Consider the following 18,672-nt stretch of genomic DNA (forward strand, 5'->3'; position numbering starts at 1 on the left):
ATGGCTGCGCCCATGGCACGTGTGGCGAACATTGCCCTGACAAGATATTCGGGGAAAATATCGACACTCGCGGGAAGCCAGTTTTGTCAATTATGTTGTACCAGGAGCTGTTTTGTCAATAGGGTTTATGCGTCTGCAAATTACCATGTTTCGAGTGTCAATTCGCAAAGGAAACGAAAAAAGAAGCAAAGCAAAGTGGAATCGCAGTTGCGTAAGTGCAGAATCCGAATTTTTATTTCAACTTGAAATTCAAGTTCAATCAAAATCAATTTGTTATTGGCCTATAAATTTTTAATGTTTTATTATTTGTAATCTGAATATACACAACTTATGTGTCAATGTTTTTTTAATGTTTGATAATAATTTAATGTTTTAAATTTAAAGTTTAATTAATAATTAATTTAAAAAAATTAAATTAGCATTACTCATTAATTAGGCCTACCTTTTTTTTACAAGGTTTTTTCATTTCTGCCTTTTTTCTTTGCAATTTTTTTTTCACGAATCATCTGAATTAATTATGTTTTAAATTGGCTGAAAATCCATATTATAAGACATAGTGCAGTAATTCAGTTTATGTCGCCTGCGGCCGATTTCACGAAACGCTAGGATTAATCCTTACTCGAGTTAGGACGGGTAACCCGTCCTAACTTAGGATGGGTTCAATTCGTCCTACGGAACTGGAACTGAACCCGTCCTTAGTCCTAAGATTAATCCTATGTTAGGAAGAGTTTGGACTTTGGTGAAATCGACGGCTGATGGGTGTTTGTGAAAATGGAGTAACTATAGAATACAGGTACACTCGGAACTCTATCTGTGCCTCCGCAGAGGCGGAGTCGCGGTCACGTACGTTTTAAGTAACTTGGTCGTAGCATGGAGAAAGAAAATAGCTGGATGTACTATACTACTTGATTGTATTGAGTGCGATTGATGAATACAACAGATAAAATGTTAGGGTCGTAGGGAGTCAAAGTGTGACATGAGTGGTGAGGTAGGTGAAGCACCCGATAGAGGGCGTTTTAGGAAGACATGCATTGCATTTGATGCAATCGTGAAGACGGGGAAGCTGGAGGCGCAGAGTCGCGGTGTTGACAATGGCCGATAGAGGGCGTCTTTAGGAAGACGAGCATATGATGCAATCGTGAAGACGGGGAAGGCGGAGGCGCGGAGTCGCGGTGTTGGAAATGGCCGGTAGAGGGCGTTTTTAGGAAGACGGGCATTTGATGCAATCGTGAAGACGGGGAAGGTGGAGGCGCGGAGACACGGTGTGGACAATGGCCGATAGAGGGCGTCTTAAGGAAGACGAGCATATGATGCAATCGTGAAGGCTTATTTCCCCTTTTTTAAATAATCCTCTAATGGGGTGAAGTGTATTATGGCTATAATAATAATTGTACAGAATTCTGGCTTTCTTTCCCTTTTTTAAATAATCCTCTAATGGGTTCAAGTGTATTAGGGCAATGTTAATAATTGTACGGAATTCGGGCTTTCTTTCCCTTTTTTAAATAATCCTCTATTGGGGTCAAGTGTATTAGGGCAATGTTAATAATTGTACGGAATTCGGGCTTTCCCTTTCCCTTTTGTTTAAATCCTCTAATAAGGTCAAATGTATGAGGGCGATATTAATTATTGTACGGAATTGGGGCTTTCTTTCCCTTTTTTAAATAATCCTCTATTGGGGTCAAGTGTATTAGGGAAATATTAATTATTGTACGGAATTGGGGCTTTCTTTCCCTTTTTTAAATAATCCTCTATTGGGGTCAAGTATATTAGGGCAATATTAATTATTGTACGGAATTCGGGCTTTGTTTCCCTTTTTTTTTTAAATAATCCTCTAATGGGGTCAAGTGTATGAGGGCAATATTAATAATTGTACGGAATTCGGGCTTTCTTTCCCTTTTTTAATTAATCCTCTGATGGGGTCAAGTGTATTAGGGCAATATTAATTATTGTACGGAATTCGGGCTTTCTTTCCCTTTTTTCAAATAATCCTCTAATGGGGTCAAGTGTATGAGGGCAATATTAATAATTGTACGGAATTCGGGCTTTCTTTCCCTTTTTTAAATAATCCTCTAATGTATTGGAGTAATATGTAGTACGGCAATATTAATAGTTATTAATTATTTGTACGGAGTTCCCATAATTATTAAAATAATCATCTAATGGTCTTGTGAGTTATCGTATAAAATAAATTGACAACACAGCTGCGCATTAGCTATAGCGCAGTTGTGTATTTTCAAGCCTAATGAGGGCGCTGTTGTGCATCTTTCAGAGTGCCCCCTAGGTTGCCAAATATTTATAGTTAAGCAACAGAGCGCGACCTCAACTCCAGTGTACTGTGTACGTGTGAACGTCACCGCGACTCCGTCGTCTCTTCGTATGAACGTCACCGCAACTCCGTCTCTGCGGAGGCGCAGTGGAAGCTTCGAAGTGTACCTGCATTCTATAGTTGTGCCGTGAAAATAAATGACGATTAAACTATGATTATTTTATTTGTAGGTTTTGTTTGTTCCAAGTTTTTTGGCAGCCCTTTTTATTGTCCTGGGGTCGATTTCACAAAGAGTTAGGACTAGTCCTAGGAGATATACAAAACGTGTGGCTAGTCCTCAGTTAGGACGAGTAACTTGTCCTAACTGACTCGAGATGAGACTAGTCTTATACTATTTGTGAAATCCACCCCTGGTCTTGCCATGGTCCAACTTTTTTGATTTATAATTAAATAATGGACCCAGTAACTTACTTCTAGAAACTATAAGGCTCCCCTGTGAGCCTTATAGGGGTCTCATATTTAGGGCCTTTTTAACGCTATACGTTTTTCAAATCAGCGTTGATGGATGAAAGTTTTGCGACCGTTAGCCAGCCAGAACTGAAGTTTCATGTGTACTGTACACCTAAAGCTTTCCCCATCCTACTCAATATGCATTCATAATGCTTGTATTTCCCTTTTGTTGAGTTATGTTCAATAATTTCTTCAAAAACATAGCGTTAAGGAGGCCCAAAATATAAGACCCCTATAAGGCTCATGGGGGAGTCTTATAGTTTCTAGAAGTACAGTAAGTGTACTCCTTTTTTCGAAATTTGTCATAAATATTGGCCATACTAGTGCCAAAGCTGAAGCCAGTCAATGTTTCAAGACAGCAACATTTTCTCTGACTCAACTGTCACACCAAAAAGGAGTACAGCGCCCCAGTTGCTGGTCTAATCAAATACCAACTTTGGACATCGGCCAATTCAGTCTTCACAAAAATATATTGATGTACTCCAAAATTAATATAGGGCGCATCTGCCTGATGAAGTAGATGCTAAGTTTCAGAAAGCTAAAATGCATTTGTTTGTTTTATGTAGTTAGTCTTGATAACTTTCTTAACTTAAGTGCTACGCACCACTTTATAAGTTTTATCTATCATCAGTCAGACTAACACAACTACATGTATTTTTTATTTTTTTTTGCCTTGAATTAATGGAACTATTAATGTTATTTCGTAGCCTCAATTCTCAGCGAAGAAGGGGAGAAAGCCCTGGTTGAATTTCAAAACCCCAAGAGTTGTCTTCACAACACCCTTTCCATGGCGGTCAAAGATGCCACAGGGAAGTACCAGTACAAAATGAAGCAGAAGGCTGGCGATCCGGTGAAGCAGAGTGTACTGAGAGTGACATGGCCAGAGGAATTCACCGTGGTGGGCTTGGGTACCAAGCGAGTAGTGGCAGAGAAGATGGCAGCTGCTCTGGCTTGTGCTAAACTAAAGGTGACAAATGCTGAAAAGTATTTAAAGAGAGGGGCCAAAGTCTAATTCATTTTTACTATTACTATTAGTAAACATGAATTATTGGACCTAATAGTATTAGAGAGGTTTCAGCAACACCATGTGAAAATCTCTTTTGAGTAGTAGGGGCCTTAGTTCTGAAAGAACTGGTGGTTAACAACTAGTTAAAACTCTGCTTGAACGACTTCTTTGCTAAGGAAAACATTTACTAGGGAACCAGTCACAACAATTTAAACTTAATGTAATTTTGTCTGGTAATAACTCGTTATTTTTTAAGCAATACTATTCTGTGCTTAGCACATTTTTGTGCTTTATGCTTTCTGAAATTGGGCCGGTGTTTTTTCAGAACCACCACTACAAAAGAGATTTTCATATGGTGTTACCACAAACCTCTCTTAGTTTCGAAATACTTCCACCAAGCAAAGTTTCAAATCCTACTTAAAATTATTTTATTTGTTTACTTCTCATTATCTTCAAAGGAGTTTGGTTTGTTGGATGAGAACAACATGCCACGGATCGAGGGTGAAATAACGCACGACAAAGCGGAAATCAAGGAGCATTTCAAGAAGGAGAACGGACCAGAATGGGTGAAGCTGGAACGGAATCTAGAAGAGGAGATCACTCAAGTCCTTAGAGCTGTAAAGGTAAGTTTGAGTCTGTTGAGGACTCAGCAATTTTAAATGTTCTCTCTACCCTTACATACATGTACATTCACAAATACCTCAGACAGTTTCGCTATTCCTATTGGTGGAGAGCGCGTCCCGTGGGTGTGTATAAACCTTTGTTTATGACCGGTAAAAAGTGTTAATTCATGGGCGTGACACGCGACCTTGCACCTGTTCTTATAAGACAGTTTCTTCATTCCTATTGGTCGAGAGCAACGGCTGAAACACGCGATACGTGTGACGCCCACAGCATTCCCTTTTAAGGAGTTGTTTACCCGAGGGCGGCGGAGGGCTTTACCATTTCTTAGCTGGAGGGGTGTTGTGTTGAAAGAAATCATTGAACAATTATAATTTTTGCATTTATTTTACTTTTTGACCAAAAAGTGATGATGTTTTGACCGAAAAGGTATTTATGAATGGAAATCAAAGTGTGCTGAATCGGTTTTCAACTAGTGGTTTAAACCCGCCGAGGCCTGGTTCTTGATAATTTACCTCGACTTCGTCTCGGTAAAATTATCAATGACCAGGCCTCGTTGGGATTTAACCACTCGTTGAAAACCTCTTCACCACACATTGATTCCCTTATTAAAGAACCTGGTACACTTATCATTAAGAAAAGAGGTTTCCCAAATGTTCCTTACATGGTTGGCTGCAGATTGCACCTCATCATCTTGTAACACACAAGGTGCTGTATAAACAGCTGTTTATCAGAAAACTCTGCTTAGCAAATTTAGGGGGAAACCCACAAGACTGCAGGGCTTGCTGCCAAAATTATTTATGGACCAGAATTGTTCATGACCAGTATTGAAATGAGAAGAAGAAAAGCCTGCAAACATTTAGTTTAAAGGCAGTGGACACTATTGGTAATAATTCAAAATAATTATTATCATAAAACCTGTCTTGATTACGAGTAATGGGGAGAGGTTGATAGTGTAAAACATTGTGAGAAACAGCTCTCTCTGAAGTGACCAAGTTTTTTGAGAAAGAAGTAATTCTCCACAAATTTGATTTCAAGACCTCAGATTTAGAATTTGAGGTCTCAAAATCATGCATCTGGAAGCACACAACTTGATGTGACAAGGGTGTTTTTTCTTTAATTATTATCTCGCAACTTCGATGACCAATTGAGCTCAAATTTTCACAGGTGTGTTATTTTATGCATATGTTGAGATACACCAACTGTGAGGCTAGTCTTTGGAACTTACCATTAGTGTCCAGTGTCTTTAAAACTGAGCTTTTTATTTTGAAAAGATTGGATTTTCTTTTCATTTTTTCGACAGTCACAGAGAGAAGCACACGCCTTCGAAAGAACAACAACTTCCAGCGTTGATTTTACATCCGAGAGCTGCTTTGAGTTCGACGATGATACTATTGAGACTGTCGATCAGCTCTCCGATGTGATCACGGGAAAAACCTACAGGGAGTTAACACCAAACAGAGCCCAGTGGAAGAACGACTACCTGACTGAGAGGCAACTGCGACTAGACTCGGATACAGCTGATGACCTGGGAGTGGCGGACGTCAGGGCTGCAGCATTGAAGTTGCCAATTGCCAACAAGAGGTTAGATTTGAATTCACATTCATTCATTCAAACTTACATTTATTTCCATTCTTCATAAAAACAGTTCAAACAATTTCTCTTGAGACACTGGACACTATTGGTAATTGTCAAAGACTAGCCTTCTCAGTTGGTCTATCTCAACATATGCATAAAATAATTAACCTGTGAAAATTTGAGCCCAAATCGATCATCGAAGTTGCGAGATAATAATTAAAGAAAAAAATACCCTTGTCACACGAAGTTGTGTGCGTTTAGATGGTTGATTTCGAGACCTCAAGTTCTAAATCTGGGGTCTCTAAATCAAATTCGTGGAAAATTACTTCTCTCTCGAAAACTATGGCACTTCAGAGGGAGCCGTTTTACAATGTTTTATACCATCAACCTCCCCCCATTATTCGTCACCAAGAAAGGTTTTATGCTAATAATTATTTTTTAGAAATTACCAATAGTTTTCACTGTCTTTAAAGGAATAACCAATAAACAAAGCCTTTTAATGAAGCAGAGAAAATTAAATAAATAGAGTATGTATGGAGGCACCATCTGGAAGCCGAGGCTTATGTAGGGATCTCAATAATGGGGGACAAGAATGTACAGACACACAATTTGAACATGATAAAGACATCAATGACATGATGAAGACATCAATGATGAGAATTTATCTTATATTTGCCCATTTAATTTACCCATGACTGGCTGAGTGGATAAGGGCACTGTACTCAAGCTTCGTTGTTTCGGTTCAGTAGAGTGTGGGTTCGAGTCCTGTTGGTGTCACTTGTGTTCTTAATCATGGTTACCGCTTCCTTTTGATGGGATGTAAAGCCATAGGTCCTGTATGTTGTGCCATGCGTGTAAAAGAATCCAATTTTGCCCCGGTGTTCCCTGTTTGATTGGCTGTATATTGCACCACAGCAACTTGTAAACCATTACATTTTCATATTGCCTGAAACCACACAAATGTGCTAAGCACAAACGTATTGCTTAGCTGGTGCCCCCACTCAATTTTCCCTGAGCAAAGAGATGTCAAGCATACATGTGTGCATGTAGTTTTCTGCTATTAAAGACACTAAACACTATTGGTTGTCAAAGACCAGTCTTCTTGCTTGGTGTATCTCAATATACATGTATGCACAAAATAACAAACCTGTGAAAATTTGAACTTAATTGGTTATCAAAGTTGTGAGATAATAGTAGAAAAAAAAAACACTCTTGTCACGAGAAGTTATGTGCTTTCAGATGCTTGATTTCGGGACCTCAAAATCTAATTCTGAGGTCTCAAAATCAAATTCAAACATTTAAGTGAAAAAAAAATGTCTTTCTCGAAAACTACGTTACTTCAGAGGGAGCCGTTTCTCTCAATGTTTTATACTATCAACAGCTCTCCACTGTTTGTTACCAAGTAAGTTTTTATGCTAACAATTATTTTGAGTAATTACCAATGGTATCCAGTGCCTTTAAAGGATTTTGGTACTTTTTGTAACACAAAACACAATGTCCACATTACATTTATTTACATTAAACTTACACAGTTTGAAGATAATGCGCTGCGTTCTTGACGTAATGGCGCTATATAAATGCCCTATATGTATGTATGTATGTATGTATGATAGTAGAAAGCGTACATGTACCTTAAAATATTAGATGCTGAGGTGCTGTAGTCTTTGAGAAATGAGTAAAACTTTGTCATAAAAATACGTTTTTACGTAATAAGGTAAATTTTGTCTCAATGTTTTACTCATTTCTCAAAAACTACAGCACCTCAGCTAGTAATTTTTTCAGGGAAGCTTTCTACTATCATTATCTTCGAACTGTGTTAGTTTAGTGTATATCTGTGGACATTGTGTTTTTTTGTCCTACAAAAAGTACATAGACCCTGTAAGCGCTGTATAAAATTGGGACCTCATTGATTGTTTTCAGGAAGGAAATCTTGGGTCTGATCCGAGAGAATCAAGTCATCGTTCTAGAGGGAGAGACGGGATGCGGCAAGACTACCCAAGTTCCTCAGTACCTACTGGAGGAGTGGATTCAGGAGGAGAAAGGGGCGCAGTGTAATATTGTTTGTACACAGGTAAAGATTCACTGACTAATTATCTAATAATAATACTACTAATAATATATTTAAAAAAACATTTATATAGCGCCAAATCCATTAAAAATGCTCCCAGGCGCCTTACAACAATAAAAACTTTAATTTTAACCACAAAAAGCTAAATAATTAAAAGGTCCAAAATAAGATTCACAAACTATAATAATTATTATAATTTATTCATTTATATTGCGCTAATTCCATAAAATGTACACAAGCGCATAACAAAATAATGTTTAAAATATTTTACAACATGAAAATATACAGCAATCCAAGTAAATGAAAATACAAGGACCTTACAAAACAATCCAAAGAGTAAAAATAATTATTATCATAAAACAAGAGGAAAAGAATACAATTCTGTTGTTACCCTTACACCGATGTGTGTTAAGCACTGTATACTTATTACTTTCCCGAGTTCTTTGAAAATCCATGATACTGTTTCTGTTTTGGTTTTTTGTTTTAACAGAAATCAAGAATAGAGTGCTTAGTTTTGAACTTTCTTAAGTAATTATATTCTGTTAATTTTCTTTTTTGTTATCAACTCTCAATATGTAATTAAGGCTGCATAGCAAACAAATCTTTAAAAACAGTTTAATTACAAACAAACATTGTTTTGTGCTATTTTTGCTGTATGCATTATAGGCCTACCTTTCACTGTACTTAAATTTCATCAATCAACATTGTCGTTGTTGTAAAGTAAAATCAAAGTAAAATTTATATTATAAAGGGTCCAGGCTCTGTACAAGCCTAGGCTTTTTCCTGGTGCCCTCCTCTTATCAACCTTCGTTTCTCTTGTATGTTTAATGATTATTTGGGTTTCATTATGTTTTGTTTATTCTATATTTTCTATTGTATAGTATTTTCATTTTTGTGTTGGCACCTTGATAGGTTTTCTGGAAAAGTGCGCATTATAAATCCATATTATTATTATTATTATTATTATTATTATTATTATTATTATTATTATTATTATTATTATTATTATTATTGTTGTTGTTGTTGTTGTTGTTGTTGTTGTTGTTGTTGTTGTTGTTGTTGTTGTTGTTGTTGTTGTTGTTGTTGTTGTTGTTGTTGTTGTTGTTGTTGTTGTTGTTGTTGTTGTTGTTGTTGTTGTTGTTGTTGTTGTTGTTGTTGTTGTTGTTGTTGTTGTTGTTGTTGTTGTTGTTGTTGTTGTTGTTGTTGTTGTTGTTGTTGTTGTTGTTGTTGTTGTTGTTGTTGTTGTTGTTGTTGTTGTTGTTGTTGTTGTTGTTGTTGTTGTTGTTGTTGTTGTTGTTGTTGTTGTTGTTGTTGTTGTTGTTGTTGTTGTTGTTGTTGTTGTTGTTGTTGTTGTTGTTGTTGTTGTTGTTGTTGTTGTTGTTGTTGTTGTTGTTGTTGTTGTTGTTGTTGTTGTTGTTGTTGTTGTTGTTGTTGTTGTTGTTGTTGTTGTTGTTGTTGTTGTTGTTGTTGTTGTTGTTGTTGTTGTTGTTGTTGTTGTTGTTGTTGTTGTTGTTGTTGTTGTTGTTGTTGTTGTTGTTGTTGTTGTTGTTGTTGTTGTTGTTGTTGTTGTTGTTGTTGTTGTTGTTGTTGTTGTTGTTGTTGTTGTTGTTGTTGTTGTTGTTGTTGTTGTTGTTGTTGTTGTTGTTGTTGTTGTTGTTGTTGTTGTTGTTGTTGTTGTTGTTGTTGTTGTTGTTGTTGTTGTTGTTGTTGTTGTTGTTGTTGTTGTTGTTGTTGTTGTTGTTGTTGTTGTTGTTGTTGTTGTTGTTGTTGTTGTTGTTGTTGTTGTTGTTGTTGTTGTTGTTGTTGTTGTTGTTGTTGTTGTTGTTGTTGTTGTTGTTGTTGTTGTTGTTGTTGTTGTTGTTGTTGTTGTTGTTGTTGTTGTTGTTGTTGTTGTTGTTGTTGTTGTTGTTGTTGTTGTTGTTGTTGTTGTTGTTGTTGTTGTTGTTGTTGTTGTTGTTGTTGTTGTTGTTGTTGTTGTTGTTGTTGTTGTTATTATTATTATTATTATTATTATTATTATTATTATTATTATTATTATTATTATTATTATTATTATTATTATTATTATTATTATTATTATTATTATTATTATTATTATTTATTGTGATATTTGGAATTAAAAAAACGAACTAACAAACAATAATATACATCGATTAGGGTATAACCAAATTTACTTAGAAATCATTAATTGCTGCAAAATATCAGCACTCAGTGTTCACAAAACATATTCAGTCTAGACATTTTGCTATGCAACATTGCTGGACAAAGATCGTTCTCTGAATTATCAATGAGTTTATTTTTTCTCTCTTTGCAGCCAAGACGCATCAGCGCTGTGTCTGTCGCCGATCGAGTTTCCCAGGAGCGTAGGGAACCCGTGGGGGATACTGTCGGTTACCAGGTCCGCTTGGATAGTAAACTGCCACACAATAACGGCTGCATCCTATTCTGCACCACTGGTATCCTGTTGAAAAAGATGGAGAGCAACCCCGGTCTGAAAGGTAGGGGAATTTATAATCAACCCTCATTGTCCCAGCCTTAAGATCGATCCTTTGTAAGACCGATCCTATAGGATCGATTTCTCACAACCCGTTTCAAGCAGGACCAGTCCCAAGTAATATAAAACCGCAAATGAATTCTCAGACGAGGCTGGAAATACCATTGCACCTGTCGTCGATTTCACAAAGAATTAGGACTCGTCTTATCTCGAGTTAGGATGAGTAACTCGTTTTAACTTAGGATTAATCTTAATGTCTGCATGCTACAGCGCAGGGTTGGGACTCGTCCTAAGTCCTAAGATTAGTCTTAAGTTAGGAAGAGTTTTGTGAAATCGACGGCTGAGTCCTAACTCTTTGTGAAATTAACCCAATAATCCATAACCTCCGATTATAAGTCCTAGCTGTAACTGACGGCGTGTGGTTCTCTTTTCAGGTATCAGCCACGTCATCGTTGATGAGGTCCATGAACGAGACATCGATACGGACTTCCTTCTCATCTTACTCAAGAATCTCCTTCAGGTGAACCCAGACATCAAGCTCATTCTCATGAGTGCCTCCATCAACGCTCGTCTCATCTCCTCATACTTCAACGAGTAAGAAGCCTTTCCTGTTCCACTCTTCATTTGGTGATGATGTCCCCCCCCCCAAACCATCGGCCCTTTTCACATTGTTCCTCTTATCCCTGTGAAGTACAGCCCCCTGGGGAGGCCCCTGGATTTATTTCCCCCACGGATACCACTGGCTTGATTTTACACTGTGTCCCTATTCCACAGGGTTCTGGTTGCACTTTTCAAGAATACCCCAGGGTTTTACCGCTTACCCCTACTGTAGAGCAGTGGTGGCTATTCCCGGGAGTATGTCCATTTGCTTGGGGCAGACCGAGGGTTAAGCGATCATTGTGTGAAAAGGCAAACTGTTATTCCCCTGATGCAATCCCGAGGGAAAAGGGAAGTGTGAAAAGGGCTATTGTGATTTTATTGTGCTCTGTAATCTCTGTAGAGGATTTGTATTTGTTTCTTTTTCTGTTTTGTTATTTAATTGAAAAACACAAGACTGTCGGTCTTGTGTGTTCATGAATTTACTGGCCCAATACTGGCCCTAAAATCACCGTTTTGGTGCCTGTGGTCCAGTGTAAAAGTTGTGCCCTACATGATGAGCGTCTTAATAATTAATAATCAGCGTTGTAGCTAGGACATTTTTAGTGGTGGGCGCAGCTGAATTTAAACTTGGTCAGAAATTGCGAGCAGTGCGCACGTACTTTGTTGTAAGGATTGTTTTCAGGGCTAAATATTAACATTCCAATCGTGCCAAATGCACATTATGTAAGATTCAAAAATCACAATTTTTAAGTATAATGACAATAGTTATACAAAAATGTGTTAATACAAATTGTGATGCATTTGTTGTGAACAGACTGTTTTTGAAATAGTTTTTGCTGTTTGCCAAGATGAAGTTGAACTTGAACTTTGAAGGTGGAGTAACTGTCTCAATAGTCTCAGGTACAGTTTCATTCTCAGCACTAACTGAAGCTGCACGAGATACTTTTATATCATCTTCCAATCTTTTCCCGTTTTCCAAAAAAGTCGTCCAGCTTACCGTACGTTGCGAGGCCATCTTAAAATTTACACAGATCTCATTCAAGTTAAAAACCCAGCGCGCTGTCACACGTGTGGACGAAGCTAACGTGTTTACATGCCTACATCCGGGACACGCGAACTCGTACACTAGACTTTACACAGCCCTTGTACTGTTGTGTGGCGATACTGTTTGTGTGTACATGTAATTGTAATGCGTGAAATCCCCGCGAAAAACCCACGACTAGACTTGTAGTGCACTCTATGGTCCACCACAGCGCGCGCTTTGTACATGATTCATATACATGTACATGTACATGTACATGTACACGGTACCAGCACACACTGCGTCCGTATGTACTGCTTGCTGTCAGACTGGCCTTCTATACAATGCACTAGCAATAGTTAGTTCAATAAAAACGTCAGGGCACATTTCACGAAGAAAACTTCACTGCAAGAGGCAAGTTACGTGTGAAACACATTTGAGATTTTTATTACTTGAAATTCCGGCTCAAAAAATTAAAAACTGCATTTAAAATTACAAAACTCGAAAAACATTACATTTTAGTCTTGCAATGTGATAAAAATCGAAAAAACTTTTCTTTTTTTTTTCTTTCTTTTTTTCGGGAAATTTTGTGGTGGGCGGCAGTCTGTTTTTCAGCTGAAGTGCCGGGCGGAAATTGTCAGTGCCGGGCGGGCCCGCCCACCGCCGCCCACCGTGGCTACAACGCTGTTAATAATAAATACTAAGTCTTAAGATGGGTACCGTTGCATTATAAATAATCATTATTATTAGTTGTGACTAGTGTCATATTGAGGTGCGACTAGTCAGTTAGTAAATTTCACTAGTCGCCCAGCACTAATTATTAATATTATTATTTAGATAAGATCAGACCTCGGTTGAAGCATGTTGTCTACGAATCTTAACTTAGGTGAAAAATAGTATTTCTGATTATCGATTTGCATTCCACAGCTGCCCAATGATCAGCGTACCAGGCTTCATGTACCCCGTTAAGGAACACTTCATATCAGAAAGATCCCATCTGACGGATCCTGATATTAGTCACAATGACAATGTCCAATGCGGAGAGACTCAAACGGGCGATGAGGAAGGATTTGAGCCCCGGCCGTTAACTGATATTGACCTGGCTGTTGATGTTATCAAACACATCGATGAGAACAAACCTCAGGTGAGTCTTGTACCCGTACACCCTAAAAAAGCTTACATCTAAAGCCATGTTCCTATTAGACTTTGTTTTGGTTGAAGTACCGTGACTTTTCTGTTGAATGACAAAATTGAATCCAATTTGTGTAGCACTTTTCACACCCAGAGAGGGTCTCAAAGTGCTACCAACATTATTACCCCTGCTGTCGATTTCACAGAACTCTTCCTATCTTAAGACTAATCTTAGGACTTAGGACGAGTCCCAACCCTGCACTGTAGCATGCAGACCGTAAGATTAATCCTAAGTTAGGACGAGTTACTTGTCCTAACATGAGATGAGTCCTAACTCTTTGTGAAATCGACGGCTGGTCACTGGGCCTTTATTCATTCCTTTAAACCATCTCATCAGCTCCCTGGAGAGTGTACAGCATGGTAAATTTAAGTTGCCTCCAGATGGTCACCTTATACTGCGACCGTGATGTAAAACTAACAGGCTGGAAGAGGTCGCGTACTACTTCCGCACAACCATAGTAATTTAACAGGGCCACTTAAAAAAAAGCTCCGGGCTGTAAACCTACCTAATAAATTCTTTATTTTCACTGTTCAACAGGGTGCCATCTTGTGTTTTCTGCCGGGATGGCAGGATATCAGAAATGTGAGTGACAGATTGCAGGAAACATGGCGAATGGTAAGAAACTTTTGTGCTCTATTCAGTGCATATATCATCAGTGACACATGCGTAGATACCAGTAAAAAGTAGCAAACGGAGAAAACAACAATTGTTTTATTTTTTTTATTTTATCAAGCTTTTGTACAAAATTCTGGTTCATTTTCAAATATTTTTTCTTTCAGTGAGGACTTGGTTATTTCAACTTTTTAATGCTTTTTCCTCCTAAAAAAAATAAGCATTAAAGCAACAGGCAACAGGGACAGGCAACAGTTTTGGGCAGTTACGGGGACAGGGCCCTTTCCAACATAAAACCAAGACTTTGGAATTCACTTCCTGAAGACAAATGCAAAACATCACCCTCCTCCAGCAGAAACAAACAAAAATCATCCTGGCTTTCCCAACCATTTGAAACTACTTTTATTTTATTTATTTTCTTCCAGACCAGCGCCTTTGAATGTTTTACAAAAAAGTGCATCTTGCAAAAATGTTATTATTACTCTTTATTAAAGCTCAATATCTTTATTTTCAGAGCAATAAACATTTGGTGTTGCCCGTACATTCCAGCGTTCCACTCTCATCGCAGCAGACCATCTTTGAAAGGTTTGATTTGTCTTCTGTATTATTGAATGTCTTAAATGGAGGGTATACCTTTGGTAATTAATTTAAAATGAATAACCTTTAAATCTTACATGGTCAGAAGCACTGGAGAGCTGTTGACCCCCTTTGAAGTAATGTACATGTAGTTTCAGAGAAGGAGGTAATTTTTAACACAAATATTTGAATCTAAGAAAGGCTTCAGGCCTTAAGAACATTTTTCTTTGTTCATCTCCAATGCTTCACCGATCACAAACAAATCCGATACTTCCTGCTAAAATATGGATCTTTCAACCACTACTTAAGCAGCATCACCAGCGGCGGTCCAACTTTCTCCTGAAGACGAGCAGAGTATACTGTTCAAAACATAGAGATCAAACCGGCTCTTTTCAGAGACAACACGCTCCCTCAAAAGATACCCAATACATGGTTGTATCCGCAAGGTTACTAATGTGATAGGCCGTGTCCGAAACGACAACTTCGGCTACAGCTACGTCTAGATCAGCACGTCTACCAGTGTTGAAGAATAGGCAGACGCGCGCGATCTAGCCGTAGCTGTAGCCGAAGTCGCCGTTTCGGACACGGCCATAGTTTACTTTTCTAAATTTCTTTACGATTTGAAATTCAGCCCTGGTGAGGGTGTAAGGAAGGTCGTTCTAGCCACCAACATCGCCGAGACGTCTATAACAATCAACGATGTGGTGTACGTAGTCAATCCTGGCAACCACAAAGAAGACCGATACAATGTCAACTTGGGGGTAAGTTTATCAATTCCTGATAGAACAAGTCATATGCGAGTAAGATTTGGATGCTAGGGACGTTTTACCAATCATTTTTAAAATGATATACAAACGCTGCTAGTCAGCATTATGATATGTTGTAAATGCCTATCAACAGTGCACACACACGTAGTTACACAGTAAGGTCTGTGCACAGTATTGCTATTCCATACACAACACATGGAGCTGAATAATTTCAAATCAGAATGAGTTATTATTATCAACAGGTCCCAATGTCATGGCTCTGCTTACTGTAAGCAAAGAATTGTCGCTAACTTATAAGCAGGGTATTCTGCCCTAACGTCAAGCGTATTTCACAAGAATTTTGATTTTGCACATCCATACTCCACATTACTAAGCATTCTTCACTTACACAGCTAGCGCAGAAATTCGGGACTTGCACGTAAGCAGAGTATTGTGATCGTAAGCGCAGAATTGGGCGGTAAGCAAAGCCATGAAATTGGGCCTTGTTTGGTCAACCCACTGGAAAGTTGAACCACTAGTATGGGCCAACAAACCGAGATGGATCACCCATACATACATTGCTACCAATCCTAGGTATCCTGTCTGGATGTACACTGGATATCTAAAGCCAATGTCAGACAGCGTAAAGGAAGAGCAGGTCGCTGTCAGCCTGGAGAATGCTTTCATCTGTTTACCAGGGAAAGATACCAACAATTCGGTAAGTATGGCTGCTGTACTTGTATCAGGGTTCTCCACAGTGTTACATTTTGTCTGGGTGCAAATCAGTCCTGCAAGATCGTCAAATTGCGCAAAACTTTCCTGCGCGATTGTCCAAAATTATTCCTCCACAATAAGTTTATTGCACAAACCATTTGCCATGCCTTCAAAAACTGTTGTGGAGGACCCTGTGTAGCATGGTGTCTTTTTTATAATTTGTTTTGAATCCTTCTTTTTATACTTCTTAATGGACCCCTCTCTTTTGTGTTTGATTGTGTTGTTTTTTGTACTTTATTCTCAGGCACCATTATGTAGACGAATTCTAAGTATTCATGTAGGTTATATTTAGGTGCTTTTGTATTTTATCTCTCATGCATTTCACATTGTATGAATTGAGGGCCCACAGGGAGAACAGTTTATTAAACATTTGATGGGGCTACCCTGGTTAAATAGAATGAAATAAATACGTCAAGATGAACATCAAATCTGCAAGACCCTTCACAATGGACCCTTCCCATGAAATATGCTAATAACATTCACGCATGCGTACAGACCCTATTGGTTTGCAAACGTCATAAAGATGTGCACTAAGCAGACGCACAATCGTGTCTGCGTCACGCACCCATTAGCCGTGTACAAAACAGCGCGATACTCCCTCATTTTTCCCAACCAAACTGTTAGTGCGCATGCGTTACCTGCAATTAACATATTTCATGGGAAGGGTCTATTGAACTCATCCATGTCATTATCAAACTTGATCGTTTTCTTGTTCAGAGGATTATCAAACGCCAGAGATGTTGAGGATCCCCCTTGAGCAGATAGTGGTACAGTCCAAGCTACATTTCCCGCACATGAGAGCTGCTGATCTTTTAAGCAGACGCACAATCGTGTCTGCGTCACGCACCCATTAGCCGTGTACAAAACAGCGCGATGCTCCCTCATTTTTCCCAACCAAACTGTTAGTGCGCATGCGTTACCTGCAATTAACATATTTCATGGGAAGGGTCTATTGAACTCATCCATGTCATTATCAAACTTGATCGTTTTCTTGTTCAGAGGATTATCAAACGCCAGAGATGTTGAGGATCCCCCTTGAGCAGATAGTGGTACAGTCCAAGCTACATTTCCCGCACATGAGAGCTGCTGATCTTTTGGGCCAAGCCATCCAGCCACCTCCACTTCCAGCAGGTAAGTTCCTCTCAAGAATAAAGAACTAATCAAATTTGAAGAGTTTTGTTGTATATTAACTTCACCATTTTATGTCATTAAAACTGAGTTGAAGAGTGAAACAATACAGAGATCGATGGTTCAAATATCTCTGTTGTAAACAAACATTTTTTTAGCTCTAAATTAACAAGAAATATTCAAATTTAAAGAGTTTTGTTGTCGATAAACTTCACCATTTTATGTCATTAAAACTGAGCTGAAGAGTGAAACAATACAGAGATCAATGGTTCAAATATCTCTGTGACATTGACATTTAATAATGGACATGTGTAGTGTGCAATAACTGTCTTTGTCTGAAAGACACTCCTGGTGCTTATATAAAGAACTTTGCTAAAGAAAATATATTTGAAATATTTTTATAGCAAAGGTGTGCAATAGCGCAATGCCCAAAATTCAATTCATTAAGGAGGTCAATGACCACAATGACAATTAGAATCAGACTGAGGACTCTGAAATGAAGAGCTCTGGGCCCAATTTCATGGCTATGCTTACCGTAAGCACAGAATCGGCGCTTACAGAAGCAGGAAATTCTGTGCTTACGGCAAGTGTATTTCACGGGTTAGCGGCAAATGTTGGCTTCTGGGTGGCGTACTCCACGTTACTAGGCATTCTACGCTTACAAGGCTAGCGCAGAAATTTGGCGCTTGCACTTAAGTGGGGAATTGTGATCATGAGCGCAAAATTCGGCGGTAGGCAGAGCCATGAAATTGGACCCTGATGGACTATTCAAATAGTCTCAGAGTTGCTGGACGAGTATACAGAAAACCAGAAAATTCAAGTGTGGTATTCAGAAACACTCAGCTGATTTTTTTTTCTTTTAGATTTCAAAGATTTAAAAAGACTGAATCCCTGTCTGGGTAATGTGTTTGTTTTCAAGTTAGCAATTTCTATTTCAAAATTATTTGTTATTTCATCCATTAATTGATTGTAAACCTTTAAAATTTGTTTAGAAGGGAAACAAAGAAACAGTAAACTGAACCCGAACCCAAGATCTGATTTTCATTTTCAGGGTGAGGGTTTTCTGTGGTCGTCTTAACAAACTTTCCCCCCTTTTTTGTTAGTTGAAAAGGCCGTTGAAGTTCTACAGGATCTTGCCATTCTCAATGATGATGAAAGCCTGACGGCGCTGGGCGACAAAATAGTGGGGCTTTCCACTGAACCTAGACTAGCCAAGGCGCTTGTGCTCTCTGCAATATACAGGTTGGATATTCCTCTTTTTATTTTAAATTATGTAGTTCTGTGCCTGAACTTGGGTGTTACATTGTGCATGAGATTTGCAATTTTTGTTTAACACAAAGCGCTTCCAAGTTAACCATCAAAAACATTTTTTTTGAACACAGTCAATTTCCCTTTGTGGTTTATAGAAAAGTCGCATCCCCTTAAGGTGATCCCCTGGCTGCTGCTTCCCAGGTTGTATTGTAAACTTGGATGTAATCCT

The 18,672-nt window shown here is 38.4% G+C and overlaps 1 protein-coding gene across 1 annotated transcript in view; it reads left to right on the forward strand.

The window, feature by feature from the left end:
- LOC139937092 (ATP-dependent RNA helicase DHX30-like) overlaps positions 1–18,672 on the forward strand; it is a 27,353-nt gene continuing 8,681 nt past the window's right edge. Inside the window, exons 1-14 of the mRNA XM_071932088.1 lie at positions 1–211; positions 3,484–3,743; positions 4,241–4,405; positions 5,707–5,987; positions 7,902–8,052; positions 10,364–10,547; positions 10,978–11,137; positions 13,092–13,308; positions 13,894–13,971; positions 14,483–14,553; positions 15,176–15,305; positions 15,885–16,008; positions 17,064–17,195; positions 18,296–18,434. Coding sequence (XP_071788189.1) covers positions 1–211; positions 3,484–3,743; positions 4,241–4,405; positions 5,707–5,987; positions 7,902–8,052; positions 10,364–10,547; positions 10,978–11,137; positions 13,092–13,308; positions 13,894–13,971; positions 14,483–14,553; positions 15,176–15,305; positions 15,885–16,008; positions 17,064–17,195; positions 18,296–18,434 — 2,303 coding nt within the window. The remainder of the gene's footprint in view (positions 212–3,483; positions 3,744–4,240; positions 4,406–5,706; positions 5,988–7,901; positions 8,053–10,363; positions 10,548–10,977; positions 11,138–13,091; positions 13,309–13,893; positions 13,972–14,482; positions 14,554–15,175; positions 15,306–15,884; positions 16,009–17,063; positions 17,196–18,295; positions 18,435–18,672) is intronic.

The sequence above is a fragment of the Asterias amurensis genome, chromosome 5 (genome assembly GCF_032118995.1).
Source record: "Asterias amurensis chromosome 5, ASM3211899v1".
Classification (NCBI taxonomy): Eukaryota; Metazoa; Echinodermata; class Asteroidea; order Forcipulatida; family Asteriidae; genus Asterias; species Asterias amurensis.